Consider the following 27,816-nt stretch of genomic DNA (forward strand, 5'->3'; position numbering starts at 1 on the left):
TAAACAAATGGTCAGTACGTTTTTCAACCTGAATATCATGGGCCGATCAGCTCCTGTTATTTTAGATTATGTGCTTGGCAAAGCCTGAAAATAATTGGAGACTATCTGGAGAAATAAAAATAGAGATTTGAAATGAAGCAGCGCTGGCTTCAGAAGTGCAGCACTGACAAAGGAACGCATGAGCCAAATGCTCCCACTGAAAGAAAAAATAAATGATCCCCGCCTAAAGCACTACTCTGTGTGCGCACACATGCAGCCGTGGATCTGGCAAAGAAAAAGAAGCAGTGAGATGTGGGGAAGCAGCTCAGGGCTCCAACACTTGCCTGTTTCCCCCAGCTCTATCAGTTGGGCTGCAAAGAGCAGCCAGTGCCCAAACCCTCACAGCATCCAGCAGCTCCGAGTCCTCCCACAACAGATCCTCCTTTCCATCCCTTGTTTGTACACATCAGCATCGGTCCCTGCATTGTGCCACCTCCTCGCCCGGCTCCCACCAGCCCCCTCTGGTTTCCATCAGCCCCTGGAAGGTCTCATCCTGCGTGAGCTGCCCCGTGTCATCCACAGCATCTCTGGGTGTTGGGGAGGATGCAACACCCCCACAGCCTGAGCAAGGAGGGGGTTAATTAAAGGTGCCCCTCACATTATAAAAGGCAGCAGAAAAAAAGCCAGCAACCCTAAGCAGATATGAAGGCCCTCTTAAGAGAAAAAAAGGCATGTTAATTAACCTCTAGACATGATTCAAAGCATCATTTGTAGCATGATTACCATAATCCCCCAAGTGCAAACACACAACTGGCATTAACCATGGCTGGCAGAGCTGAACGCTCCCCCACCCCTTCCACACATCAGCACGTTTGAGCAGGGGATGATGTGACACAAGGGACAAAAAGAACCTCATCACCCAGAGATGAACATCACAGAGTCACAGAGCTGTAGGATCACATCCTGGGGCTCTCAGCATCCCCCCAGGAGTGCCACCATCTCTGCACTGGAAGCCCCTGAACCCAGTGTCAGTGTTCCTTGCTTCACTCCCCAGAGCTGCAGCTTCAAACCCTTCTTGCCAGGCTCTGCCACTCCATCAAAGAGCTGGTGGTTGCTATCAAAAGCTCCTAGATTCTCCTCCGCATGAGGATCTTGGCTTTCACTTAAAGGAGCTGCCCACAGGATTGCTTAAAAGGATGGAAATGGATGTCACGAGTTCTGAAAGCAAAGAAAATAAGAGCCACGGATTCCCTGAAGAAGAATCTCCTGCCTGATCTCACAGCTCTGCTCAGCTCTGCTGGACACCAACACATGCAGGCGCTCACACCAGGAGCCAACGCCAGGGTCTGCCAGAGCTAAACTGCCAGGGACGTTTTACAGCACACACCACCACGCAGCCACCAAGCTGGAAGGGGAGCACTTCTCCCTGCAACAGACAGCGCTGCTTGTTGTTCATCCATGTTTGGGTGGCGTTAATAAAAGGTGACAAAGACACATCACCAAAATCCCCTGTAAATCCACTCGGTACCACAGCATTGCTCACCCCAACCCGGGCAGCTCAGGGCTCTGTGCTCCATCCCATCCTGGCTGCGGGGCCGTGTGATGGCCGGGGCTGCGTGGAGCTGATGCTCATTGCAATGAGTCACTGCTGAGCTTCCTCCTTATCTTGAAAGTTTGTTATTGTTCGGAAGTGTTTGTCTGCATGACGTTCAAAACAACATCTGAACAAAGGCCGACTATCGGAAAGGATGGCATCGTGGCATGGTTTTATATGAGTAGGAGGGATTGGAAGCAGCCGGTTCTTCTCTTCACAATTCACAACATTTGTTTTTAATGACAATTTAAGGACCGTGACAGGACTGAAGCATCGCACGCAGACCTGGAGAACAGCAGAGCTTCACAACAGCTGAGGAACTCGGCTGCTGACACACATTGTGCCACAACCTCGCAGGGATTTCAGCCCCGCAGTGGGATTTGCACAGCACTGCGCCCTGGGCTGAACCGGAGCTGTTTGCCTGGAGCAGCAGCAAAAACCTCTGAGTGAGAAGCTCGGAGTAAAAGAGCAGAAGAGGATGAAGGGGCAGAGGGACGAACAGCTGTGTGTGCTGATGGTCCCTGAGCACACAGACAAGGGACAGGCAGCTCTTTGTCACACCAGGACACCACACGGCCATACAGCCAAGGGGGGCAAGTGGAGGGACCTCGGCCTCCCAAAGCTGGCAGAGGGGGTTGGACGGGCAGAGAACAGCGGCAGCCCCCACGCCCAGAACTGGTTTGTGGATCCGCGTGTTGTGGCCGACGGCCTCGGGCAGCGAGCGATGCCCAGAGCCTCAGCGGGAAGCACCAAACCCGGTCAGTGCCCGACTCCCTCCCACACGAGATGCAGCAGCTCACACGGGCAGTCGGGGTTTGAGCACCGCGCGGCGCTGCCCGCAGCCTGCACCAAGGAACACGGCAGGTTTCAGTGCGGTGCCCCGAGCGCAGCCCAGAATCCCCACCACGGAGATCACCCCGAGGTGATCGGGGACACGAGAGGGGGCTGCGGGGAATGGACAGATGGTTGGGAGCGGCACGGGGAGATGCAGGGATGCTCAGAGGAATCAAGGGGTCTGCAGGAGGTGCCGGCGTGCTCGGGGCAGCACAGGGATGCTGGGGCAGGTCCGGGGAACGGGATGCTGGGGAGTCTGGATCGGAACGGAGAATGGTCAGGTGATGAAGGGGAGAGGATGGAGCGGCGAGAAGGTCAGAGAGATACCGGAGAGCCCGGGGCAGGTCCGGGGGGACGCAGAAAGGATGACGGAGGGGACGCCGGAGAGCCCGGGGCCGGGCTGGAACGTGTCGGGGAGGCGACGGGAGAACGGCGAGGAGCCCGGGGAAGGACGGCGGGGCGCGGCGGGGCGGAGGCGCTCACCTGCCAGGAGCCGGACGGGATGTCTCCGAAGCCGCCGGGACCGGCGGAGCCGTGGCAGCCGCGGGGCGGCCCGGAGCAGCGCCACAGCAAACCGAAGCCGGCGGCGGCTCGGCCGGGAGGCAGCAGCCAGGCCGGGGAGAGGAAGGCGGCGGCGCAGGCGGCCAGGAGCCCCGCGGAGAGCAGCGCCCAGAAGCAGCCGACGCCGCTGCACATGGTGCGCCGCCGGGGCAGGGAGCTCGGACCCCGCGCCGCCCCCGCGCCCGACACCGGCACCGGCACCGACAGCATCGGCGGCGCCGCAGCGCGGCCGCGCAGCCGCCGCGGCGCGGAGCGGCCGCCGGGGCCGGCAGCGCTGCCCGCGCCCCCCGCGCGACTCTGCGCGTCGCTCCCCCCGAACGGGGCGCGGCTGAGGCCGGGCGCGGCTGCGACACCCGCGGCGGGCGGGGCGGGGAGGGGGGGGAGTCCCGAGGGGGGAGCGGAGCCGGAGCCCCGTCACCTGCGCGATGGTTCGGGGGGGTCACGGCGCCGCGTCGCCGGAGCCGCAGTTGCCGTTTGTGGCGATAGAGGTGGGATTTTCAGCGCCCAAAGCGCTGCGGGTCCGGGGCTGCACCTTCCCGGGGGGGCTGGGGGGGGATCCGTTCTGTGACCCCGCACCGCTCAGCTGTTCGCGTTCCTCGCGCATCGTGAAGCGATTTTGGGGCGCTCACACGGAGCTCGGTCCGCTCGTCCCCAGCGCGGAGCAGGGACGGCGCTACTTGACTACAGAGCGCCGGGAATCGGGGCTTTGAATCCCAGCGCTGCGGCTCTCAGCGCTGCTGAGCTGTTTGAGCAGCCGCTGTGCAGGGAAACTTCTCGGATCGGGCAACTTTGGTTCTGCCCCGCAGCTCCCGCTGAACATCAGCTCCGTCCCGCAGCTCCGGCCGCTCCCATCGCCCCCCAGGAGCCCCCAGCCGGGCGGAGCGCTCTGTAAACACGGCACTACATGGTTTATTCTGCCCCACGCTGCAGGCAGTTATCGCACATAGAGACGGAACAGAGATGGGGGCACTTGGATGGATTGTTGTGGAAAGGGAAGAAGAAAATAAAACAATGGGAAAGAAAGGAATGGGAAAGTAGAGAAGGAAGAGGAAAAGGAACAGGGGAAACGGGAGAAGGGAAGGGGAAAAAAAAGACCTTTCCCTTCAGAGCTGGGCGGGTCGGTTCGGTGCCCGCCGTGCAGCCCCGGTACCGCCCGGCGCCGCGCTCCCTCTGCCGGTACGAGACGGGAGCGCCACGGAGCGGAGCGAGGAACCGACGGCGGGACGGGACCGGGGACACGGAGCCGGGGATGCAGCGCCGCGATGCTGCCGGGGACGCGTCCTGTCATTGAACAGCGCCGTGCGGGAGGAAAGTTCACAACCTCCTGCGGCACGAGACGAGCGGGGACCGCGATGTTTGAATGGAAGCGCTTTGGGTTTAGTGGGATCATTGCCTCCCTCTGAAATCACAGCGGCACCGGTTCCCCGGCCCCATCAGGGCAAACGGGCCGAGTAAGGCGGGCTGGAATCCAACGGGAGCGGCACGTGGGCGCTTGTTTTGGAAGGGCTGTGGTTGCAGGGGCAGCTTTGGAACCGCATGATCCTTGAGGTCCCTTCCAACCCGGCTCATTCTGTGATTCTGTGTGATCACCGCTGTGATGGTGGCGCCGGGACCGTCAGCCGGGTCCTCTCAGCTCCACGGCGCCTTTCCTGCCCCCCGCCATCAATTCCTGCCTTAACTCACATTTGAACGGCTCGTTTTATAACGGCTCCGTCTGTGACGCTGCGCATTGACCCCATCCCCGTTACAGCCACGGGGGGAGAGGGGGAGGAACGGGATGGGAACCCGACAGCGGGACGGCAACGGTGAGTGAGTGAGTGAGTGAATGAATGAGTGAATGAATGAATGAATGAGAGTGAGTGAAAGTGAGTGAGTGAATGAATGAGTGAATGAGCGTCTGCCCCGTCCCGGCTCCATTCACCCCGTTCTCACTCGAGGAGCCGTTGTTTCGTTCCCCGCAGTTCCGAGCTGTCCCTGTTGTGCCGGCAGCGCCGTGCGGTTCGTTATGAGTCAAAGCTCCGTCCTGTCACACAAACAGCCGCTTTAATAACGGCGTCCAACGGGCGCACCGCACACAGCCCGTCCCCTCCATCTCTCACAGCCCCGTGTCCCGGCGCTGTCCCACAGCCCTTAACGTAACTCGGCCCGTTCTGTCCGCTCAGCTCCCGGCTGTTCCTTCGTTACCGACCGATTAATTCATTAATTCGGCTCATTATGGAAATCATTTCCCTCGAGCCGCCCCGGGGCACATCACGGAGCATCAGCTGACAGCAGCCGGACCGGACCCGACCCGACCCAACACAGCCCAACACAGCCCGTCCCGTCCCGGTTCCTCCGTTAACGCCATTAACGCCGTTATCGCCTCGTGCTGCTCCGCCCGGTTCCCGTTTCCCATCGGACATTTCCCGCCCCCCCCGCCCGGGCCGCGCTCCGCCCTCAGCCAACATGGCGGCCCGGCCGCCGTGCCCTCATCCAAGATGGCCGCCCTGCGCCGTTGATTGGCGGGCCGCCCTTGGGCGGGGTCGGCGGCCGCATCCCGTCACGCCCCGCGCGCCGCCGGCCGGAAGAGGCAGCGGGGGTTGTTGACAACATGGCGGCCGGCGGCGCGTCCGCGGGAGGAAGAGGCGGAGGGAGCGGCGGCGGCGGGCGGGGAAACGCGCCTCATTCATAGACAGCACGGCTCGCTGCGCGCGGGCACCGCCACAAACAGCCCCGTCCCGGCCGCCGCCTCGGCCCCTGCCCGGCACCATGTCCTTCTTCAGGAGGAAAGGTACGGACGGGCCGCGGGGGGGGCGGGCGGGACGGGCCGCGGGGGGGGCGGGCGGGACGGGCCCCGAGTGGCGGCTGTGCCGGTTCTGCCGGCTGCGGAACCATGAGGCCGGAGCGGGTCGGGCTGCGCGGCGCGGCGCGAAAGAGGAACCGCGATGTGCTGAGCTCGGGATCACAGCGACAGGATCCAGCGCCGGGCGGGGCCGGGCGGCGTTGGGCGGATGTGACACGGAGCCGGTCGGGGCTGGAGGGGCCGCAATAACGGGCGGCGGGTCATTGCAGCTGGTGTGAGCGCCACGATTCACGATGGAGCTGCAGGTCGGTGCTGCCTGTAAGGAAACTAAACAGAGCTGCTTCTGCTGCGCCCTCAGTGCTGGTGATGTGGGGCCGGTGATGTGGGGCCGGTGATGTGGGGCCGGTGATGTGGGGCCGGTGATGTGGGGCTGGTGATGTGGGGCTGGTGATGTGGGGCTGGTGATGTGGGGCTGCTGGTCCCTCCTGTGCCGAACCACCAAACAGCCTCAGCTTCAACGAGAACTCCCCCCCCCAGCAGCGCTGTGTGTCAGTGCCTGCACTTTGCTTTGGTATCTGAATGCCCCACAGGGACGCTGTTAAAGGCCGGAGCTGAGTGAGCTTTCGTCCAGGTTATACACGGGGTGGAATTGTTTTGTTTGTCTGCATTACAGATACTTGAGGGAAGGTCTCAAACTGCAGCAGGGAGAGCAGCACCAACTAAATGCTGATGGTGACAGTGCAGGTGAGGGCCAAAAACAGACAGAGGCCGTGCAGTCTTTGTGTTGGATTCCCGTTCTTTAAAGGGGATGGATGCAGTGTGGGCTATAAATGAAACCAAGCGGTTCGTTCTCAATGAGATCACAGCAGCACTGAGGGGCCGCAGTGTGACCAGGAGGTTGTGTTAACAGCGATGTGAATGAGGGAGTGCTGGGAATGAGGGAGCAGCCGAGGGAAGGGATGAGCTTATGAGTGGAAGGTGCACGTGGAGGGTCCCTGCTGGAACATGGGGGTCGTTGTCTGAAGTGAAGGTTCAGTTTGATGAATGAACCCTTTGAGTCCTTTGAGATGGAGTTTGTGGTGCTGCACGTGGTTGCCTCGTCTGTGTTGTGGCTCCGTGTTATTTCAGATGTGGGGATTCTTAGTGATGCTTCTCCTGCACATCAATGCGCTCCAGGTTATGTAAGAGCTGGTTGTGGTCGCTGCTCATGTCCAGGTTGTATTTGGTTGGTTCAAAGGAATCCATCTCTTGTGGCTGCAGCCAAAGCTTTTCTGTGTTCGGGAATGTGGAAACCTCCAACTCTGACCTCCCTGAGCTGTCCCTGCATCGCCTGCATCACCCGCTGCCCGTTATGTAACCGGAGCTGATGGTTCCCTTTCAATTATTTAAAACACTTTGGTAGGAGCTGGAAGCAATTTTTTCTTTGTGTCCGCTCATGTTTTGTCGTGTAAATGTTTGATGGGGGTCAGATAATGTCTGTGGGTCTGTTTGGGAGCTGCCCATAGACTTATGAATGAGAAGGGTTTGCTTTGGAAATCCATTAGTTCTGAATGTGCAGGTTTAAGGTCCTTTTGAACAAGGTGATGGTTTACATCTTCCTCTGACACTTGGTGGAGCTGGAAACCTCACGTTCATTCTCTGTCGAATGCTATTTGTCGCCCAAAATAACAGCAATGTTTCCCTTTGTGTTTTACAGTGAAAGGCAAAGAACAAGAGAAGACCACAGATGTGAAAGCAATTAAAAGTAAGATCAATATTCATTCCATGTGTACAATCAGATCTGTACTGTCATCTGCCACTTTTGCTTTGGCTGGTGGGATGGCTTCCTTACGGCTGAGCCTTAAACATGGAATGGGCCCCGCTTGGTTCTGTTCCTCACTGCTGGTAGCTCTATTTCCCAGCCCATCTGCTGGATCTGTACATATGAACGTGTCAGATGTGAGTTTTAATGCGCTCACCTGGCGAGGAGCAGCTGCTCCTTGTCTGCACTGAATTCCATGTGAAATTCTGTGCTTATTTGTTGTGTCCTTTGCAATTTTGATGCTTAGATTCAGAACAACTTTGTCTCAGCGATTAGTAATGGATGTTTCAGTGCTCCTGCACTGCTGCTTTGGGTTATCTGTCACAGTGCTTCTAGGTGTGAAATCATCAGCTCCCATCATCTCACATCACCGAATGGGGAATAAAAATAAAGCGGTGCAGCATGGAAGCCCAGAACACCAACTTCCTGACACCTCAGTGGGGCTCAATGCTGAGATAACGTCATCTGACTGGCTTTATTTTTAACAGCAGAGGTGTGAGGTGTCCTTGCCTGACAGCCGGATGAAATGCCGCTTCCCAAGAGCTTTTGAAGCCGGTGTTGCTGTGCCATGTTGCTTTTATTCCAGCTTTGTCACCGAGCAGTGATGAGTTGATGCTTTAATATGTTTAAGTTCTGAATGAGGAAACTCTTAGTGCTCTTTTGGCTCAAGTAGGCGGCCATGTTCTAAAAGAGCCGAGGGACGTTATACTCTTACAGCCTCTCTGCTTCGTTCTGGGAGTGCTTCACGTTGGATAATGCATGGAAATGGTGCTCGGGTTCTTCTCTTTTAATTGCTGCTGTCTTGATTCCAGCTCCAGTACCTGTACATTCCCCTCAAAGAAGCACTAGGAATCATGCCTTGCTGGAGGCTGCAGGACCAAGCCATGTGGCGATCAATGCCATCTCTGCCAACATGGACTCTTTCTCTAGCAGTCGGACAGCTGCCCTTAAGAAGCAGCCAAGTCACATGGAAGCTGCTCATTTTGGAGACTTAGGTAAGGCTTCATCTGTTCTGCAGGGCTGTCAGCAATTCCTTTTCTCTTTTCACTTTCCTTTACTGGCGTGTTCCTTATTTGTTGGTTTTCAGTCAAGTAGGTTACATAACTAAAAACTTCCTCTGCCATTTCAGTAGTGTCTGTGTGAGCCTGGAAGGGTTCTGAGCAGGCAGTAAATTCATCAGCTGTTTGGTTTCTCTTACAAGAGGTTCCTTTGCCTTGTGGACCATTGGTTAGAATCACCTCTTTGCTGCCTGTGTTTCTGTATTGAATACAAACATCTGTAGCACAGTACGGAGTCATTCCCTTGCTGTTTTTCTTTAGGCAGATCGTGTCTGAATTATCAGGCTCAAGAGACCAAATCAAGCCTTTCAAAGACCCTCGAACAAGTTCTGCAGGACAGTGTAGCCCTCCCTTATTTTATTCAGTTTATGGAACTGCGCAGAATGGAACACTTGGTTAAGTTCTGGTTAGAGGCTGAAAGCTTTCACTCCACGACGTGGTCCCGTATAAGAGCACACAGCCTGAACACAGTTAAGCAGAGTTCACTGGCAGAGCCGGTGTCGCCCTCGAAGCAGCAGGAAGTTGCATCTTCTCCCCCTGGATTGCTCGAGGAGAGACTGGAGGATGTTGGCACTGTCCATCTGCTCAGGACCAGATCAGTGTCTCCAGACAAGAACGTCAGAACTCGCAGCAGCCAGAACCACGTGCTCTCGGGCCAAGAGAGCGATGATACCAGCGTTCTTTGTCTAAGGAAATCCGAGACAGGGACACATTCTGTTCCAGCTGATCATCAAGAATCTTCCAAGCTTACAGTATCAAATAGAAACAGTCCCTCATCCGCACTAAAAGACTTGTCGGGAAAACTAATGAAAAGTAAGTGGTGTGTGTTCCCTTTCTTGAAGGAGGCGAGGAGTTGGGGGACGTGCGAGGCGAGCTGCCTGGCTTCTCACGTCTCCTTAGTAAGCACAGTGTGATGCTGTGAGGAGGGAGATGGTTCTGTACGTCAGTAAGTCGCTGTGTGAGCTGAGAGTCCATGTGAGCGGTGTGTATTTTTTGACTGGTTGTTTAAAAATAAATGTGCTGCTGAAAAATCATTTCATCCTCTGACCCTTCACGCGTGACCGTAAGAAACAAAGATGAACGTTGTGCTGCCTCGTGTTTCCCTCACTCATCCCCCTCCATGACTTAAGAGAATTGTAGGAAATGTGGATAATGGGGCTGAGAACTGATGATAGACTTTCGATGGAAGGTAAATATCCCGTGTAACGTGAAATGCTGGTTACAAAAGTATTCGCTCCTACTTGTTTGTTAGAAAAGCCTGGTCGGATGTTGTATGGAGCGTACTGTGCTATTCTCAGATTTATTCAGTAGATCTCCTCCCCTTGTAACTGATTATTCTCATTTGGAGTCCACCTCTTCAGAGGCTACTGGAAGTAAGGATGCCCTTAAAATACCTCTATTTCATAGTAAGCTACACGCACAGTAACCTGTTTCTTTACTCTGCGTCCGCTAAGTCTTCCCTCGTGTTGTGCAAGTCCACAGTCAAAAAGGAAACACTCCTTTCTTCATAGTGGTTCCTTGTTTGCTCAGTTGTTTCCTCGTGTTGCATCCCTTTCTCTTACTGCTTGCCTTTCTCATGTAGCTACTTGTCATATCCCTTCAGAATACGTAACCTCAGCCCCAAAGTATCTTAAGCAAACAAAGATACTCTAGAAAGCAGAGGTGTTACTGCTGGGACTGAGGGGTGCAGCCAAGGATGAGTTTGGTGGTAGGGAATTTGGAGCTGTGCTGCTGCATTCCGCCCCACTAGATAAGTGCTGGCGTTGTTGTGGCCTGGCTGGAGACGGCACAGCCACAGCAGCCTGCTGATAGCAAAGTGTGGAGAAAGGAACTGAAAGCTTCAAGGGAAGGAGGCTGTCACTGCTGGTTTGAGACTCGCTTTTCTGAAGAGCGGGTGTGTGTTTGTTGTCTGCTCCTATTTCAACTTGTGCCAGTAACACAGAATTTGATTCTATGTTTCTTTCTTGTAGGTATAGAGCGGGACGCAGTTAGTACTTTTACCAAATATATTTCTCCAGATGCTGCTAAACCAATACCTATTACAGAAGCAATGAGGAATGACATAGTTGGTAAGGCTGCATTCTGCTTATTCATTTTAGAGCTTCCCCATAATGATCTGTTTCAGGCATCTTCAGAAAGTAATGCCAGCATCTCTTGAAAGGCCTTTTTGCACAGTCAGGCCCAGCTGATTCTAGCAGGTTTGAAGTGCAGTATTTCATGAATGTCACCTGTCTTTCAACTCAGTAAACCAGCTGTGTGTTACAGCCAAGCTGTTCTTTCTTTACAGCAAAAATCTGTGGGGAAGATGGACAGGTGGATCCTAACTGCTTTGTTACAGCACAGGCCATCGTGTTTAATGCAATGGAGCAAGAGTAAGTGGCGTGTTGTCCTTTTGCAAAAGGTTTCCCATTAATAATGCTTATGAAGACATAAGACGTTGCATGGTTGTCATCTTCACTTATAACTGCCTTCAGATCTCTGCCTCCAAATCTGTTCTTGTGATTGCTTGCTGGAGTTGTGTTTGTGTGATATTACTGCAGCCTTTGTATTGTTCTCATGTTGTTTGTGCACCCTGTGCTGTTTATGGGCAGTTTTACGTTTGTCTGGCTGAAGGTTTCTGGGGCCAGAATGGATCTGGCTCATAAAGTGCATTTAATGCTGTTGACCCTTAATAACGAATTGATGCTCTGCCTACAGGCACTTTAGTGAGTTTCTGCGAAGTCATCACTTCTGTAAATACCAGATCGAGGTGCTGACCAGTGGGACTGTTTATCTGGCTGACATACTTTTCTGTGAATCAGCTCTGTTCTACTTCTCTGAGGTGAGTGTTGGGCGTTGGGTTTGTGTTCCTTTCTGTCCCTTTCTGCTCGATAGAAAATAGCTCATTCCTGGATAGCTTTGATAAAGACACCTTAAATATAAGCATAGAGATGAGGTGTATCATTCTTCTGGATTATGTTTAAATGGAGTTGCAATGCACTGTACTGTTCTTGTCCACATGTAGAACAATTTCATGTGTCCAGAACTTGATGTTGTATTGTAGGATAAGTATTTGTATGCTCAGTGTAGTGACCACATTCATGTGACTGCGCTTTGTAGGAGCACTGACGTGGACTTCTTAATTGTGCCGTATGAAGCAGTGACTTGGAGAGCATTGGATGTAGATAAAGAAAAGTTCTAGTTTTACTGTTTCAGGAGGGTCCTGGGCTGAATGATTGTACAGTTGTGTGGTCCTGTGCCAGCCCAGCATGAAAACAGATTGTTGTGTGTCTTTCATACATGCAAACAAGCAGTGGGATGGGATGGGTTTGTGTTTCTTGTAGTTGCTTGCTGAAACTTTTCTTTACCTTTCCCTTCTAGTACATGGAGAAGGAAGATGCAGTCAATGTATTGCAGTTCTGGTTGGCAGCGGATAACTTCCAGTCTCAGCTCGCTGCCAAAAAAGGCCAGTATGATGGGCAAGAGGCACAGAATGACGCCATGATTTTATATGACAAGTGAGGGAGTTTAACAGTTATCTCTCTGAAGCTCTGATTTTGTCTCATACTTCTGTGTTGAACAGAGAAAGAGGAGCTTTTAATTTTCAGGCAGCACTCTGCAGTTTTGTGCTGCTTTGCTGAAAGGTGTTATTTAGATGGTCTCTGTGTGTTATTACGTTGGTTTTCAGCTTAGCAATAGTGCTGCTGGAGGATGGGTGTAAGAACTGCTTCTGGAAGCCTACTTGTGAGCCTTGTTATCAGAAGCTTGTTGAGAACTTATTCTAATATGAAGTAAAATTGAAGAAGGAAAGAACATGCTTGTGTTAATTCTGCTCCCTTATCCCCCCCCTTCATCAACCAACTCAGTTTTTAATGAGCAAATGATGCTTCACAGTTGTGGATATTTTCTGCTTCATGCCTGTTTCTCTGTTGCAGAACTGTTTAAGATTCTGCTCATGATAATCACATTATGCTCCATTTATTCTATCTGTACCTCCAGGGAGAGGCTTTATCAAACCTGTTTCTGTGAACTGGGGACTTTTTTTCCTCCCTGCCCTCAGTTATTATGAGTTGTGTGCAGGTTTTTGAAGCCAGCACCATCTAGTGGCTGCAGCGGCGTTAATGGCCTCTGGTGGAAAAGGGGCGGGTGTTCAGAACTGGCCAAACTTTGCAAAACCTTCTGTGTTGTCTTCTCCTGTCTGGTGCTGCAGGTACTTCTCCCTTCAAGCCACGCATCCTCTTGGGTTTGATGACTCTGTGAGGTTAGAGATTGAATCCAACATCTGCAGGGAAGGTGGTCCTCTCCCAAACTGTTTCACCACTCCCTTACGGCAGGCCTGGACCACCATGGAGACGGTGAGACACCCTCAGACTGGTGTTGGCAGTTAGTGGGGATGATGGGGAGATTCCATGCTGTCAGACATTCCTGTTAGCATCTCTGCCTCATCCTGTTATTTTAATGACTTGTGTTTGCATAGGTAATACAGCACTGTTAATGAGGTTTGATAGCATGTTTTCCCCAGCAAGGTGTGGGTTGAGCTTTGTAGCAAACTGGCTGTGAGCCCGCTGGGTGCTCTGGCCTTTCCAGAGGAAAGAAATGGGAACTTCAGTTCCTGTTTGTGGGGTTTGGTTTGTGTAGCAACTTGTTTCATTTTGTAGTAGGACTGAAAGTAACACAGTAATTAATCCAGCCTAATTCATTGTGAGGACACCTGTAGCATCCGCACAAAGGGCTGAGGTGTTCCTGTGTCCCTACTGTTCTACAAGAGACCTATGGGAGTTGTGCAGGACAACCTTGATTAAAGAGGACTTCTTCTGTCTCTCAGGTTTTTTTGCCTGGTTTCTTGTCCAGCAACCTTTATTACAAATACTTGAATGATCTTATCCATTCAGTTCGAGGAGATGAATTTCCAGGAGGAAACATTGCACTGAATATTCAAGGGCCCGGTGGCTCTCCGGACAGCGATTCCATGGGGGGCCCGGATGGCTCTGCCTCCCAGGTAGGAGGAGTTTTGTTCTATTCCCTTCTGTTGAACACTGCTGTCGTGTTGCCATTGCTGGGCAGGGCACACTGATAGTTTGTTAACCATAACTGGAGCTGTGTGCTTGTTCCTTTGCAGTACTGTGTAGAAAAAGAAATGTGACTTGGTTTCTATTGACTTTCTTACACTTTCTTACACAGTGCACATCTCAGTGACTCGGGGAAGGCATCTGCCCTATGCAGTGCCTTCGTTGTGGGTCAGCATCTTTTTGTGTTACCTTTTGGGGTGCTGCTTCCTGAACCACGTTCTTCCATGGGCCCAACTTAAGACACAGGCAGTGGAGCACATCCCATTCTGAAACCATCCAAATAGCATCAGGGAAATGTTTTCAGCCAAGGGTTGTCTGTTCCAAAAGTTCTAGCTTTTCTTAATTCAAATGTGGATAAGTGAGAAAATGAGCAGATTTGAGCTTATCTGTGACCAGGTCAGCTTGCAAATGCAGGCCCAGCTGAGAGCAGAAAAGCCAAGCAAAATCTTCTGCTGAATTGAATTCTGCAGTGCTACCAGGGGGTTCAATCTGGTATGTAGACCAGCCATCCTGACATGCTGTGTTTCCAGCAACCCGGAAGCAGTAGTGAAAGCAGACACTAATTTTGTACCTCGTGGTGAAATGGAAGCAAAATCTTTGTTCCAACCATCTTAAATTATCCTGCTGTCTGATAGAAGGAGGAGGAGAAACTGTTTGCAGCTGACTTGCTTGGAGGGTTTAGGGAGTGCTGTGTCTTGTGCTGTGCATTCCTACATATCTGAGCAGGAGAATCTCCAGTGCTCTGCATGTTTCTGCATAAAGAACAGCACTTACACAGACCAGCAGGGAAGGAGTTTGTGGGTCAGCTGCTGTAATGTTCTGAGTTACGGTGCTTATAGATTGCTGTGCATTCATGTTCTCTGCTGGTGCTCAAATGTTTCCTTATTTTATTTTTTCATAATCTTATATAAATGCTCCAGGCTAAAAGATAAATCTTTGTTCTCTGCTTATGGGGGAAGCATAGTGTGTTTGGGAATTGCTCACCAAGGGCAGCTTTTGAAGCAGACCAGTGTTAATACCCACACTCAAATAATGGCCCTGCACACACAGATCTGTTTGGTTGATAATGCTTAGACAGCAACCTGCATGTATGTGTGTGCAGACCTGCACGTTGGCTCTATGGAACTGCCATCTTCTGTTCAAAAGCAGTGCTGTGCTGCACAAGGGACTCACCTTGCTGTAGGTGCTCTCTAATTCTGCTGTGCTTGTATAGAGATGTCTGGAGGTGTTTAGCTAAGTGTAAAAGCTCTAAGGTGGTGATTGTGGTAAGAAGCTGCTGGTTGTTTGCACTGGGCACTAATGCTTAGAATTCTTGTTCCTAGTCCAATGTCAAAAAGGCTAATGTTAAAATCCTGAAGAACTTTGATGAAGCAATAATTGTAGATGCTGCAAGTCTGGATCCAGAATCTTTATACCAACGAACATATGCAGGGTAAGGTTCATTCAGTGTCTCATTCTTCCTAGCATGTGTTTCATGTCTCTCTCATTTTTGCCATGTCGTTCTGCACTGAGAATGCACCCAGACCCAGAATGTTGCAATCTTAGTGTATCCCAGTGTTTGAAAGCAAATTCCTGTAGTGTTTCAACACCGATGTCACAGTAAATGCTTCTCTGACCAGAATGGCAGCCAGAAGTATTTGCATTCGGATTTTCCTCCAGCTGTTATTCCTCTTGGAGTCAAAATATAGCAAAGCAGTTCTTATTTGGATTCCAACAACAACAAAAAGCATTTGATGCTGTAATGTACCTTTGATTTCTCCCTGCTTCCATAGCAGAGAAGGGCTCGTACTTCATTAGTGGGTTGCACTGCTGTTTTTCTATTTCAGTTGTTGTTATAAATCTCTTTTGCTCTGTGGGTCTCATGCAGAAATTTGTTTCTGTGGCTACTTTTGCTTTTCTATTCCTTACCGCTCTTCCGTCCCCTTAAGTACTGTAAGCTGTTTGCTCCTTAATAACATTTTATAAGAACATAGAGCGCTTGCTGGCACTGCCTGCTGATAGCATTGAGTCACAACAGCATTTGCTTACTTCAAGTTTTAGAATGATTTTAAATATAGACACTTACGTTCAGATACACAGGAAGAAAGGGAGAGATTTTTCCCCAGCGTATCAATTATAGGTGGTAACTGGTAAAATGCCAGATTTTCTGGCACAAGTCTGTATAGTGCTGACCTCTTTTGTTTTCCTGACGGATAACTTTCCCTGTGCTGAAGTTCTTTTGGAGACCTGTGTGGTTCCATTCTTCCTTCTCTCTTCAGGAAGATGACATTTGGACGAGTCAGTGACCTGGGGCAGTTTATCAGAGAATCTGAGCCGGAGCCTGATGTCAAAAAATCAAAAGGTTTGCATTCAATGTCAGTAAACATCCACAGCACTTTTCCTTCAGTCGATTCGTGACTCTTTCCAGCTCTGTTTGGAGCCAAATAGAGATGCTTAGGGAACTGTCCTGCAAAGCCCATCTCCAGCCCTGTTACCTATCCAGGTCCTGCTTTTCTGGTCCAGCTGTACAGCTGGGAGTTGGAGCAGCCTGTGGGAGCTGGAGCTCTCCATGGAACCTGGCAGGGATGAAAGCCTCTCGCAGCTGAGCTGATCAGACCTTCAAAGGTTTGGTCTCAAAATGAAAAAGAACTTCAGCTCGCCATGTGTCCCAACCGCTTTGGGATCTGCTGTTAATGCTGCTTTTCAACTCTGCTCTCTGGTAAAAAGGAATGATTTGGACTTGCTGCCTAGAGAACCGTGGCTCCCTCTGTTCCCTTGTCTTTCATGCCTTTCTTGTGTTCTCTGACACCAGCAGTGCAGGCCCTTCAGAAGTGTAGAGGGAAGTAGTTCCTATAGGGATGTGCCACACAGCTTGCTAATAGAGCTTTTTTTTTGTCTCAACTAGGGTCCATGTTTTCACAAGCAATGAAGAAATGGGTTCAAGGAAACACGGATGAGGTGTGTCCTCTTTTGTCTGGTCCTTGTGACTTACTTTACGGTTTGGACGGAGGAATTTAAGTGTTCAGGTTCAGCAGGGGGAGGCTATTGTAGTGTCTTTATTAAGAGTAGCAGTGCTCATGTTTTTTTGCTTTTTGCTGTGAAGTGACCACTGTACGTGGGTTCCAGGCTGCATTTCTCCCCTCCAGAGGGGCTTGGAGAAGTCCCCAACAGATAAATCTAAAAAAATCACCAAATTGCATCAAGCAGCAAATATTCCTATTAATTGGATTGAATACAGTACATGGAAGCCAGGTCCATTTGCATCAAGGAAGGATCTGCTTCCTACAAGTCACTGTATTGCAAATGTTAAGTGTGTGTCTGAGATTGAGAACATGAATTTTGCTGAGAACGCTGTATTCTCATTTAAGATTTTCACCTGTCTGTGTTTGGGATGTTTTTTCTATGGCAGGCTCAAGAAGAGATGGCTTGGCGGATAGCAAAGATGATAGTCAATGATGTCATGCAGCAGGCACACTGCGAGCAGCGCCTGGAGAAGGGCACCAAGGTAAGAGGTGGAAGGAAGGCTGCGCGCCTCTGTCTGGCCTGAGCCAAGGTGCGGGAGGAGCAGAGCTACTGCTTGCTTTCCTGGTACCTCTGAAATGCACATTGCCTGTGTTCAGACCTGTATGATGTGAAGAACCAAAGGTTGCACTCCTTTCAGCCTACATGCAGTGCTGTAGGAGTTTTCTAACAGATAACTCAGGTGGTTCTGTGCAAGTCTGTAGCTGTTCTGATCAGCAGTTTAGTGTTGCATGTTGATGCCTACAGACTAGGCTCGAATCATTGGTCCATAGTTTCACTATGTGACTTTTTCTGCAGCAGTTGTTTAAATAACTTGCATAATAATTTCAGCTAATAGCTTGGCTGCAAATCACATAATTCCAGTCTGACTAGATGAAAAGGTCACTCAGCACAATGTTGGGAAATGTCAAGTGGCTGCAGATGTTCTGGATTCAATTAAGCAAGTTACTGTAAGCTGAAGACTGAGAGGAGCTTTTCTTTCTTTCCCTCACTCATAAGCATACCTGGCTTTGACATTTACGAACACAAAATGTCTCTGTTGAGTGACTGTTGTGTGTGTTTTAGGGTACGATGAACTCTAACCCTGCTCTTCCTTTTCCAGCTATGATTTTAGAAATGCCAGAACAGGAAATCTGGTTTTCTGCATTGAGAATGAGTGAACTTTCCCATTTGGTGGATTCTTTAACACAGCCAATAAAAACAAAGCACTGTTACTCCAACTGCTGATAACTCCTTCGTTTATAAGGAAGAATTAAAGGAAGCAATCCTGTACCTCCACTATAAAGCGTGAAGAAACACTTTTTCCTGTTGTATGTGGCATTTACCATGATGGTTTTTAGAGATGAAGAGGCCGTTGCTGAGCGTGTCACTGAGAAACTGTGATCAGCTTCACAAGTACTTGATCCTGTCTCAAAAAGACTCCTAGCAAAATATCTGGAACAGGCCATGAGCTGCAACAAGGAGGGGGGAGTTTTGCTGTAGTTCCTAGTTCTGCAACCTGTGATTCTGAAACACGTCACTGCAAAGGCCATGGAATGTGTCCCTGATATTGGCCATTGGAGGAGCAAACCTGAAATGGTGAATTCATTTGGCGTTGAACGACCTAAAAAGTTCGAAGTTTTCAGTTTTCCTTACTTGAAATAGATGAGTATTCAACTGTAAGATAAATGTATTTTACTTCATAACTACATTAACTTTGAAGGCAGCGTAGGATGATGAGGAGCAAAACCTGGACAGTGTAACTCTTCCTTGTCAAGCTCTGACACTTGCACACACACAGTCATCTCCTGCTTCTAAGACGCAGCAGACTCGAGCAGACTCTAAATCTTATGCTTGTGCAGCCCTCTGCTCCTGAGTGCTGTGAATGCTCACCATGAGATTCTACCCGGTAGACTGCTCTATTTTTTTTCCTTTCCATCCCCTTAGCAAGGAAAAAAGTAATTGCTGCCATGTGTTACTGCCATTCTGCATAGCTTGTTGTCCTCAGACCAACATAGTATCTAATTCCAGATGTTTGGTTTACAAAATAACTTTAATGGCCTCTGACCGCCTTTTTCCTCACACTGTCAATACTTGCAACATGCAAAATGTTTAAGTAAAGGCACAATATGACACAGCACCTCCATTTTTCCCAACAAATTGATTTTTAGAGTATCAAAAGCACCATGTGCAACTCCGTTACCACATGGCTGCATTTTTAGTACACAACACTTGTACTCTGGGACTTTTATTTTACTCACGATTGCTTTCTTTTTCCTGAACTTGTGCAAAAAAAAATCACTTTGCAAAAGAATTCAAATCATCTCCAGTGTTCCGAATATTTTGATTGACTAGCAAGTGTTATTCTGTTGCAATATTTGATTGTATAGAGAGACACTGTATTGTCTATATATAAAAAAAAAAGGCAAAAAAGGCTGTGTATAGGTTTTTGGTACTATGTACCACCTCTTATTTCTCTCATGCCCAAGTATTCATGTACTTAAAGCAACTATATTTAATTGTGTTTTGATTTAAAATATATAAATATTAAAATTTGTGTCAATTTTCTGCTTGGATGGGATTTGAATTTACATGTTGGATTTTTCATGTAGATAAAACACTGTAATGTTTGCCCTTAATGTTTGCAAACATTTCTTAATCTTGTCATGAACATCTATAAATATTAAGCCAGTTTTTGGGTTGAGGGGGCTGGGGGGAGCTGTATTGGGTGTCTCACTGTTACCATGCCTGGTATCTTTTGATGTGTGGAGAGCTGAGAGAGAAAACCCAAGTCTGGGAAGGCAGAGTTCTGGCTGCTCTGTGGTTCTGCATGTTACGGGAGCACTGGTGGCTCTGGACCTGCTGTACTGTGAAGTACTGAAGGATTCCTTTCTTTCTCGACCCGTTTTGCATGACACCACCGTTATTTCTGTTTCTTACCTTGGCCGCTTTGCTCTCCTAGCAGAGCACGTTTACAGATTACAGGCCCCAGCTCTGGGCTCCGATCACGCATTCTTTCAGCAGCTGCGCTGCAGACGAGACAGACAACACGGAATGTATCGCTTGCTTCATGTCGGGTTTGCACAGCGGGGTCTTTTTCCAGACCAGCTGAACCGTATTTCGATGGAACCACCCAGCACCGCCCGACCCGCGGCTCCCACCGCCGGCCACGAGGGGGCAGCAGCGCCGCGCCCGGCGCCTCCCTCCCCTCCCACCGCCCCGCAGAGCGGCCGCTTCCGGCCCACGTGGGGCGCTCGGGCACATGGCCGCGGTGAGCGGGGCCGGCGGCGGGACCGGGGGAGGACGGGACGGGACGGGACGGGACCGGAGCTGGGTTGGACGGGCTGCGCCCGCACACAGAGCCTGGAGTGGGGCGGGGCTGTACGGGACAGCAGGGATGGGGCGTCCCGCTGATTGCTATGGAGTCTCCTACAGGGCTCCTCCGGCCTCTTGGGTGGGTCCCTGCCGGTGCAAGGCTCCCCCGGAGCGGCTTATCTCCCTGCCTGGGGCCGAGCGCCGCGGAGCTGCCCCTCCCCCGTCCCGGCCCTGAACGCGCTGTCCCGCAGAGCATGGAACCTACCGAGGATGCGGAGCGGCTCCTGATCCAGTTCCGCGATGAGGCCGGCGAGCCGCTGGGCTCCCCCTTCGACGTGCCCGTCAGCATCACGCCGGACAAGCTGCAGCTGGTGTGCAACGCGCTGCTGCAGCAGGTGAGGATACAGGCACGGGGCGAACTTATCTCCTGGTGCCCGGAGCGGCCCCCTGTCATCTCTGCTGCGATTTCACCTCCAGGACGAGCCGGTGCCTTTGGCCTTTTTCTTCCACGATGCTGAGATCGTCGTTTCACTGGAGAAGACCTTGGCAGGGCAGGCAGTGGAGACGGAGAAGGTTCTCGACATCATCTACCAGCCTCAGGCCGTGTTCAGGGTGCGGGCGGTGACGCGCTGCACCAGCTCCCTGGAGGGTCACACTGAGGCCGTCATCTCCGTCGCCTTCAGCCCCACGGGAAAGTACGATATTCCGGCTGTGGGAGGGGCATGTCACCAGGTAACAGCCCCCAGCGCCCTGCCCTGATCCTACTTCTTCCATCCCAGGTACCTGGCGAGTGGCTCTGGGGATACCACCGTCCGCTTCTGGGACCTCAGCACAGAGACACCGCAGTTCACGGCCAAAGGTGGGTGCAGGGTGTGCTGGGAGGGCAGCCCCTCATCCCTCTCAGTGAGATAAACATGGTGGGCTTTGGGTGCTGTGTGAGCTGGGACTGCTCTATGGGAGGGAGCAGCTCTTTTTGCACCGAGTTGAGGAAAAAGAGGAAGAAGGTCTGGCTTGGAGCAATAAAGGATTTGCCCAACTCTTGTCCTGCTGTTGTGGCTGCTGCATCCTGGGATGGTGGGTGCAGCTCTCTGCTCACACTTGTGCTCTGTCTGCCAGGTCACAGACACTGGGTGCTCAGCATCGCCTGGTCACCTGATGGCAAGAAACTGGCCTCGGGCTGCAAGAACAGCCAGGTAGGTCCCTTGGTACGATGGCAGAGGGTCTGCAGTGGTCAGCCCAGGAGATGCAGCTGTCCTGTGGCAGACCCTTTTCCCTCTGTACAGAAAGAATCCAGGATCTGGATGTGGTCCTTGGCAGACAGTTCCATCACGAGGGAGATGTCCGGAGCAAGAAGGGGTATTGCTTAGCCAAGCCGGGGTGACTGTGTGTGACCCAGACCTGCAGCAGCCTGTTTCACAGTGCTCCTGCTCAGACACAAGCCAGATTCCTTCTTACAGGGATGCTTTGGGGAGCTCTGCCCCAGTTATGGGGCAAAACTTGTGTGCTAAACATGCTTCCAGAAATGCCTGGGGAAGGAGGAGCAGGTGGGCACAATTAAAAGCAAGTCAGGAACTTGCCAGTCTGCGGCAGGATGTTGGCTTTTGAACTGCCCGCGAGTGAGGACAGCAGCCACAGAGTTGCCAAGTGCTTCTGACCTGGGCTCAGTGTCTGAGCAGCTGCCCTGTGAGGCCACCGTGCTGTGAGCCCAAAGAAACAAGTGGGTTCTGGCTTTAACCTAACCCAGGGAGCTGCTTGTTCTGTTTTTGTTGTTTCTCCGAGTTTCTTGCAGCATATGACTAATGCCTTGGCTCTTTTGATGAGCATTTATAGAGAGAGAGAAAAAGCAACAGAAAACCAGCATGTGTCCCACCCACAGAATCCGATAATATAGAGCATTTAGCCCGCTCTGGCTTTCATCATGCTCTGCAAACATTCACCAACTCTCTGGCACAGGCTGTAAGGCTTGGGCTGGCTTTCTGGAGAGCTGGGTTGTTTTGGGGCTGGGACAGATATTTTTGTAGCAGTAGCATCTGAAACACAGAGGAAGACGATCAGGTCTCATGCTTTGAGGTGTCAGCTGATTGTGGCTGGGATCAGCAGAGGCATCCAGTTCTGTTCCCTCCCTTTCTGCTCTGTAAATCCCCACAAGACTGAGGATACCTATCATTTCTAAATGGAGCCCAAACCATCCCTGGGATTCACATGACACGCAGCCTGATGCAACCCTCTTGCTTCCTCTCTTGGGCAGATATTTCTCTGGGACCCAGCCACCGGCAATCAGATCGGCCGCGTTCTCACTGGCCATTCCAAATGGATCACGTGTCTGTGCTGGGAGCCACTCCACATGTAAGTGAGGGGCCAACCCAGCCTTCCTTCCCCTTTACTTTTAAGGCAAAGATGAGCTTGATCTGAAGGGCATTCCTCTTGTTTGCTTTAGTCCTGTTATGGTGTGCAGAGAGAGTGTGTTTGGAAGAAATGGCTCACAAGGTGGGGCAGGAAAAATGCATCCAGCTCTGGAGTCCCAGCTGCTGCTTGTTGTTGAGCTGTGCCTCGGATTCCCTCACCCTCCTATAAAAGTGAGACCTGTTGATGCAAACTGCTTAATGTTTTGATAGTGCTGCACAAGCTGCCCACAGTGCTGACCTACAAGCAGGAAAGCCTGTGGACACAGAGCCTGAGCTCAGCTTCTGCAAAGCTCTGCCTTTCTGATGTCCTGCATCCTGATTGCATCTGTTTGTCATGGGCGCTGATTAGCTGCGCAAGCTCCTTATCCCAATCAGCTAAAGCTCTGTCTGGGAGAGATGAGTGGAGGGGGATAGTTGTAGTCTATAATCCAAGACATTACAGCAGTGATGGGGAAAAAAGAAAAGAGGGGGGTGGGTCCTGTTAGAGCAGAGCCCTGTAAATTGAATTTGCCAGTAGGAAACTCCAGCAAACAATTAATTGGATTTGCAAAAACTGATTATAAAGGAAGATCAGGAAATGGAGAGGAGGGAGATGCCTTTGTCTGGGCTTGACTTTCCTGCCTCCAGCTGGCTGCACTCTGCCCAGTTCCTGCACAAAAGGATGGGTTGTGCTCTTCCTCAGCCCTGCACTGCCCTCACGCTGTCCATGTGGCCGGTGGTGCTATCAGTTGTTACTGCATCTCCTGACTGCTTGGCACAGTGCTGTGTTGCTCAGTTTTGCTTCTCCTTTGAGGACAGTTTGTTGTCAGCAGCCAGCTAAAGGAAAACAAAGCTGGTGCTCTGGCAGCTCCCACTCCTGAGAGCTGCGATGCAGCAGGAGGCAGTGAGTGTCCTTTTTCTACCAGTGCTAAAGTGCTGGTGGTTATAGGAGTCGCTGCCCCAGGGAGGTGTGGGAACTGTTGCTGGTTTTGGAGCGAGTCATTAAAAAGGTGTTGATAAAAGTGCTGTGCAAAAGACTGGGGGCCATTTGTTCCCCTGTTCTCACTGGGTGCTGCCCAGCAGCTTCCAGCTGTGTCCAGTTTGCTCTTTCTGAAGTGTGAGGATGGACTTTTCAGCTCTGTGTCACATTGCAGGCCAGCACATCTCCTGCCAGACACAAAGTGTGGTGTAGACAGGGGATATTATATGGTTTGTTTTCGGTGGTCTGTGCTGCTTGAGGAAGTCTCCGTGCCCAGGGTAGTTGCCAGTTTGTGGTCCCCTCATGTCAGTGGGCTAAAGCTGCCGTCTGTAATAACAGAGTAATTACTGAAGGCACAGGAGCTGGATTTATACTGGATCAATGCTTCCAAGATGCAGCCCACCAGTCAGTTTGGAAGGATGCATCTGCCTGCTGTTCCTCTACCTGCAGAATCTGGCTCTCTGTAGCCCACTGCCTGGCCTCTCTCTGGTCCTAACCCAAAAGAGAAAGCTGACTTTACTGAATTCTGGACCCTTAAATCCTCTGGGGCTGATGCTGGGAGATCTCTGTGGAGAAGTGTGTGCTGTGCAAATGGATTTTGTCTTCTTTTTGCTCAGAAACCCAGAGTGCCGCTACCTGGCCAGTGCTTCCAAGGACGGCAGCATCCGCATCTGGGACACGCTGATGGGCAGGTGTGACAAAATCCTCACGGGCCACACGCAGTCAGTGACTTGTGTGAAGTGGGGCGGCGATGGTTTGCTCTACTCCTCCTCCCAAGACAGAACTATCAAAGTGTGGAGAAGCCAGGATGTAAGTGGGGCGGGTAGCCCTGCAGCCTGCCAACAAAGGTGGCTGGATGCAACTTTGCCTGCACTTCCTGGTACAGGTTATAGCTGTCTGTTTGTCTTGCCTGTCCCTCTCTAAGTGTGTGGTTTTGTTTCCAGGGTGTCCTCTGCCGCACCTTGCAAGGCCACGCTCACTGGGTGAACACCATGGCCCTTAGCACTGATTACGTTCTCCGCACTGGTGCCTTTGAACCTGCTGAAGCCACCATCAACCCACAGGATATGAGTGGCTCCTGTAAGTGCAGCCTTGTGTTGAAGTGTGGAGGAGATGACGGGGAAACCTGACATCACTTCTTAATGCTACCGTGAGCTGAAGCAGTCCTGAAATCCAAGAGGAGACTGTGTGCTAATGTTGTTCATGCTGTCAGCCATGATCTTTCTGGTGTGTTCATGGAGTTGAGCAGTATGGGAGCTGGGGAGGCCATCATGAGTTCAAGGCTACTCTGGTCTCAGAGTGGCACTGGTCCCAGAGTGGCCCATAGCAGAGAGAAGCAGGCTGAGAGGTCACAAATATGTCTGCTAGGCCTACAAAACCGGGACCATATTTGTCATCACAAGGTTATAAAGTTGCTTTTCCCCCAACAATTTCCAGTCTCCCTTCTTACCCTTCTCCTTTTCTCTCTTCCAGTGGCAGAACTGAAGGACAAGGCACAGCAGAGGTATGATAAAGTCAGGGTAAGTCCCGTTACAAAGTTTATCCTTGCTGTGGTTTGGTAACGCTAGTGCTGGTGGAAGCAGTAAACACGCAGAGTTGGCTGTTGACCCCAACACTGGGTGTGTTTCTAAACATTCCACAACTGGATTGTACAAAATTTGAGTTCTTTCATCCCTTTCTCAGGGCCAGGGACCAGAACGACTTGTCTCAGGTTCAGATGATTTCACCCTGTTTCTTTGGAGGCCAGCAGAAGACAAAAAGCCACTGGAGAGAATGACAGGTCACCAGGCATTGATAAACCAAGTCCTCTTCTCACCAGACACCCGGATAATAGCCAGTGCTTCCTTTGACAAATCAATAAAGCTCTGGGAGGGCAGGACAGGAAAGTGAGTTTTCTTCTTCTGTTACAAAGGTGGTGTTTGGGTCTGTGTGTGATGCACAGGTTATGCAGAGATCAGCAGTGGTTCAGCATCTCAAAGATATTCTGCTGCCTCTTTGCTCTGCTCCTGTCACTCTCTGCCCTTGATAGGTCCCGTGTCTGGCTCCTCATGTATTGCGTGGTCTGTGCTTGGCTGGGTGTATGTGGCTCTGCTTTTACCCAGGCACAGCACTGCATCCAAGTGGCACATGCTGTCTGCTGCAGGGATGGTTCTCTGGGGCAGGCATGGCTGTAGCAGGGTGGGATGTTCCACTTGACTGCTCTCCTGAAGACGTGCACATTGCACATTGTAGAGTGACCCAGTTTAAACAGTGTCCATGCCAGGGAACAGCTTGTTCTGGATAAAGGAAATCTGTGTAGCTATGAGTGATGCTGTTGGTGTTTGGATGCCCCAGCAATCCACCTTTTAACCTCCTGACAGATTATTGGTGAACTTCCTGGGACAGCAGTCCTTCCCTTGTTCTGTCTTTGTACCTAAGATGTCTGGTTTTGTGTCAGTAATCTAGTGGTCTTTCTGAGTCTAGGTATGTTCTTGTTAAGCTAGAGGGAGGAAGGACACACCAGTACAGTGAGGCTGCAGCATTGCCTGCTGGTGGAGGAATTCAGGTGAAAAGTCTGTCCTCTAGAATGGTCTGAAGCTACCTGACAGAGATATAAGATTCTGCATTGGCTGCCCTGTGTATGCAGGATTGGAGTGTGCCATCCCATGGCAGCCCTGATTGCAGCTAGAAAACAATGATTCTATGATGAAAAAGTATGAAGGCAACACAAGAGTGGATTTGAGACAAACCTGAGTGCCTGCTCCTCTAACAGCTTGGTTGTGCCATCTCTGCTTCAGGTACCTGACATCACTGAGAGGGCACGTCTCAGCCGTATATCAGATTGCCTGGTCAGCCGACAGCCGCTTGCTGGTAAGTGGGAGCAGCGACAGCACGCTGAAGGTCTGGAATGCTGAGACGAAGAAACTGGCCATTGATCTTCCTGGCCATGCAGATGAGGTGAGTGTCCAGTCAAGATGGGGTGCGGGAAGTGGGGATGACTGTTCTTTCCAGGACAGCAGGACTAACTGGGTCTCTCCTTAACTCTAGGTTTTTGCAACAGATTGGAGCCCCGACGGACAGAGGGTAGCGAGTGGAGGGAAGGATAAGTGTTTACGGATGTAAGTAACCTTTGCTCCCTCCATAGAGGCACTCCACAGGCACTCCATGTGTCCTTCAGAGCTGCAGTTTCCTTGCAGAGACTTGACAACTCTTTCTTATCTGCAGATGGCGTAGATAGGAGCAGCAACACGAAGCCACCAGCACTGTGCTAAGCTGGCCTGCCCGTTGACTCAGTCTGCCTGGGAGATCTGCAAGGCAGCGGACAACATGAACACGTCTCGTTGTTCCTGTCAGCTGCTATCCCTCATGGACTCTTTCCTTATATTTATTTAAGGAAATTTTAATTTCTGTTCTTAGCAAGAGCTGTGCTTTGCAGGATCATTTTCCTCTGAGCATTACAAAAAGGATATCTCATCTGCCTCCATCTCAACTCCTTTTTATTGAAATTTCAGCCTTGTAGTAGCCTCACCCTTTGAAAAGGAAAAGCATAGGGTGGGGATATGTCATGCTCTTCCTTCCCATGTGAAGAATCCTGCATGCAAGATGGCTTTTAGTGGGAACAGAAAGGGCTGTCCTTGCGTGACCTTCAGAGGGGGTGAAGAGGAGGAAAATACACCACATCATTACAGTGCAGACTTGAGCTCGGCTGCATGCCTGGGACAAAGATCTGCTGAGAACATGGTCTCAGGGCTTCTCATTATTCCAGTAAGGTTTTGCCTTTCCACACGGCCTGTTTACTTGTGAGCTGTGCCAAGCATTATCTGACAGTGATTCTCCACATCCACAGCAGTAACTCATTCACCCATCCATTCAGGCCTGAGTGCAACAGGCATCAGCTTCAAATTGCTCCAAGAGCTGCATGGAGTTTTCAGGTCTCAGTGGCTCTTGGAAATGCAAAATGGAATCACTCGTGCCTTTGAATAGGGTGCTCTTTCCCTTCCCTTCTGACTTGGGGAAGAAGGGGTGGGGAGGGGGAAAGATGGGGCAGCATGTTGGGTTTTGTATGGCCCTTGCCCTGGATACGAGCTGACAGCAGGGCTGGGGCTGTCTCAGTAAATGGCAAAACTTACACTGCACAGAGTTGGCTCTGGAATTTCTCAAGTGTATTTATTTGCCCAGTGGGTAAGAGGAATTCACTCTATCAGTAATAAATTTGTAAGCTTGCCTGTGAGCCTTTTTATAAGTCAGTTCAGTCTTCCAACAAGCATGAGGCAAATAGATCTGGATTTAATTATTATTTCCAGAATGGTTATAAAACAGTGAAAATTGGGATATGATTAATAGAGAGCAAGGAATATATTAGAGAATATATTGTCAGATTTCATTGCAGCAAATTAGCGTGAAGACCAAAACATTCTGCATAGCTTTCATACTGTGGTTGATACCCAGTGATTACTGTGGCTCAGGAGTTTGTTTCCCAGTTGTAGAAAATGCATTTTAGAACTTTATTCCTGCTGACAGGA

General features: G+C 50.9%; 3 protein-coding genes across 8 annotated transcripts in view; 2 read left to right on the forward strand and 1 right to left on the reverse strand.

Moving 5' to 3' along the window:
* The window catches only part of LOC107322403 (transmembrane protein 211-like), a 55,230-nt gene extending 52,014 nt beyond the window's left edge, over window positions 1-3,216 (reverse strand). The window contains exon 1 of the mRNA XM_015880402.2: window positions 2,891-3,216. Coding sequence (XP_015735888.1) covers window positions 2,891-3,178 — 288 coding nt within the window. The 5' untranslated portion in view covers window positions 3,179-3,216. The remainder of the gene's footprint in view (window positions 1-2,890) is intronic.
* AKAP10 (A-kinase anchoring protein 10) lies at window positions 1,956-19,217 on the forward strand. Of its 3 annotated transcripts, none has more exons than XM_032448434.1 (15): window positions 1,956-2,331; window positions 7,447-7,494; window positions 8,364-8,546; window positions 8,871-9,422; window positions 10,580-10,678; window positions 10,897-10,981; window positions 11,307-11,430; window positions 11,970-12,106; window positions 12,799-12,943; window positions 13,414-13,587; window positions 14,980-15,089; window positions 15,916-15,998; window positions 16,542-16,594; window positions 17,046-17,141; window positions 17,760-19,217. In XM_032448434.1, the coding sequence occupies exons 1-15, from the start codon at window positions 2,052-2,054 to the stop codon at window positions 17,763-17,765; spliced, it is 2,175 nt and encodes a 724-aa protein (XP_032304325.1). In that variant the 5' UTR covers window positions 1,956-2,051; the 3' UTR covers window positions 17,766-19,217. The 3 variants fall into 3 exon arrangements, with proteins under 3 accessions (XP_032304325.1, XP_015735859.1, XP_015735860.1); XM_015880373.2 differs by lacking the exon at window positions 1,956-2,331 and adding an exon at window positions 4,495-4,773; XM_015880374.2 differs by lacking the exon at window positions 1,956-2,331 and adding an exon at window positions 5,524-5,738.
* A 226-nt stretch (window positions 19,218-19,443) lies between these two features.
* Window positions 19,444-27,524, forward strand: NLE1 (notchless homolog 1). Of its 4 annotated transcripts, none has more exons than XM_015880377.2 (13): window positions 19,444-19,907; window positions 20,072-20,346; window positions 20,429-20,646; window positions 20,731-20,810; window positions 21,068-21,144; window positions 22,200-22,297; window positions 23,932-24,124; window positions 24,259-24,394; window positions 24,788-24,834; window positions 24,998-25,200; window positions 26,092-26,251; window positions 26,342-26,412; window positions 26,519-27,524. In XM_015880377.2, the coding sequence occupies exons 1-13, from the start codon at window positions 19,691-19,693 to the stop codon at window positions 26,529-26,531; spliced, it is 1,788 nt and encodes a 595-aa protein (XP_015735863.2). In that variant the 5' UTR covers window positions 19,444-19,690; the 3' UTR covers window positions 26,532-27,524. The 4 variants fall into 4 exon arrangements, with proteins under 4 accessions (XP_015735863.2, XP_032304326.1, XP_015735862.1 ...); XM_032448435.1 differs by having other exon boundaries at window positions 19,832-19,907; window positions 20,203-20,346; XM_015880376.2 differs by lacking the exon at window positions 19,444-19,907 and having other exon boundaries at window positions 19,956-20,346.
* Window positions 27,525-27,816: the final 292 nt, after the last annotated feature.

This window comes from Coturnix japonica, chromosome 19 (assembly GCF_001577835.2).
Source record: "Coturnix japonica isolate 7356 chromosome 19, Coturnix japonica 2.1, whole genome shotgun sequence".
NCBI classification, from domain to species: Eukaryota; Metazoa; Chordata; class Aves; order Galliformes; family Phasianidae; genus Coturnix; species Coturnix japonica.

Bases quoted from the DNA above. Each gene is read 5' to 3' on its own strand.
- NLE1 (XM_015880377.2), top strand. From the start codon at position 19,691: ATGTATCGCTTGCTTCATGTCGGGTTTGCACAGCGGGGTCTTTTTCCA. The intron at 21,145-22,199 runs GTAGGTCCCTTG...TCTCTTGGGCAG, and splicing joins CGGGCTGCAAGAACAGCCAG to ATATTTCTCTGGGACCCAGC. The intron at 24,395-24,787 runs GTAAGTGCAGCC...TCTCTCTTCCAG, and splicing joins ACAGGATATGAGTGGCTCCT to TGGCAGAACTGAAGGACAAG.
- AKAP10 (XM_032448434.1), top strand. From the start codon at position 2,052: ATGAAGGGGCAGAGGGACGAACAGCTGTGTGTGCTGATGGTCCCTGAG. The intron at 7,495-8,363 runs GTAAGATCAATA...TCTTGATTCCAG, and splicing joins AGATGTGAAAGCAATTAAAA to CTCCAGTACCTGTACATTCC. The intron at 9,423-10,579 runs GTAAGTGGTGTG...TCTTTCTTGTAG, and splicing joins GTCGGGAAAACTAATGAAAA to GTATAGAGCGGGACGCAGTT.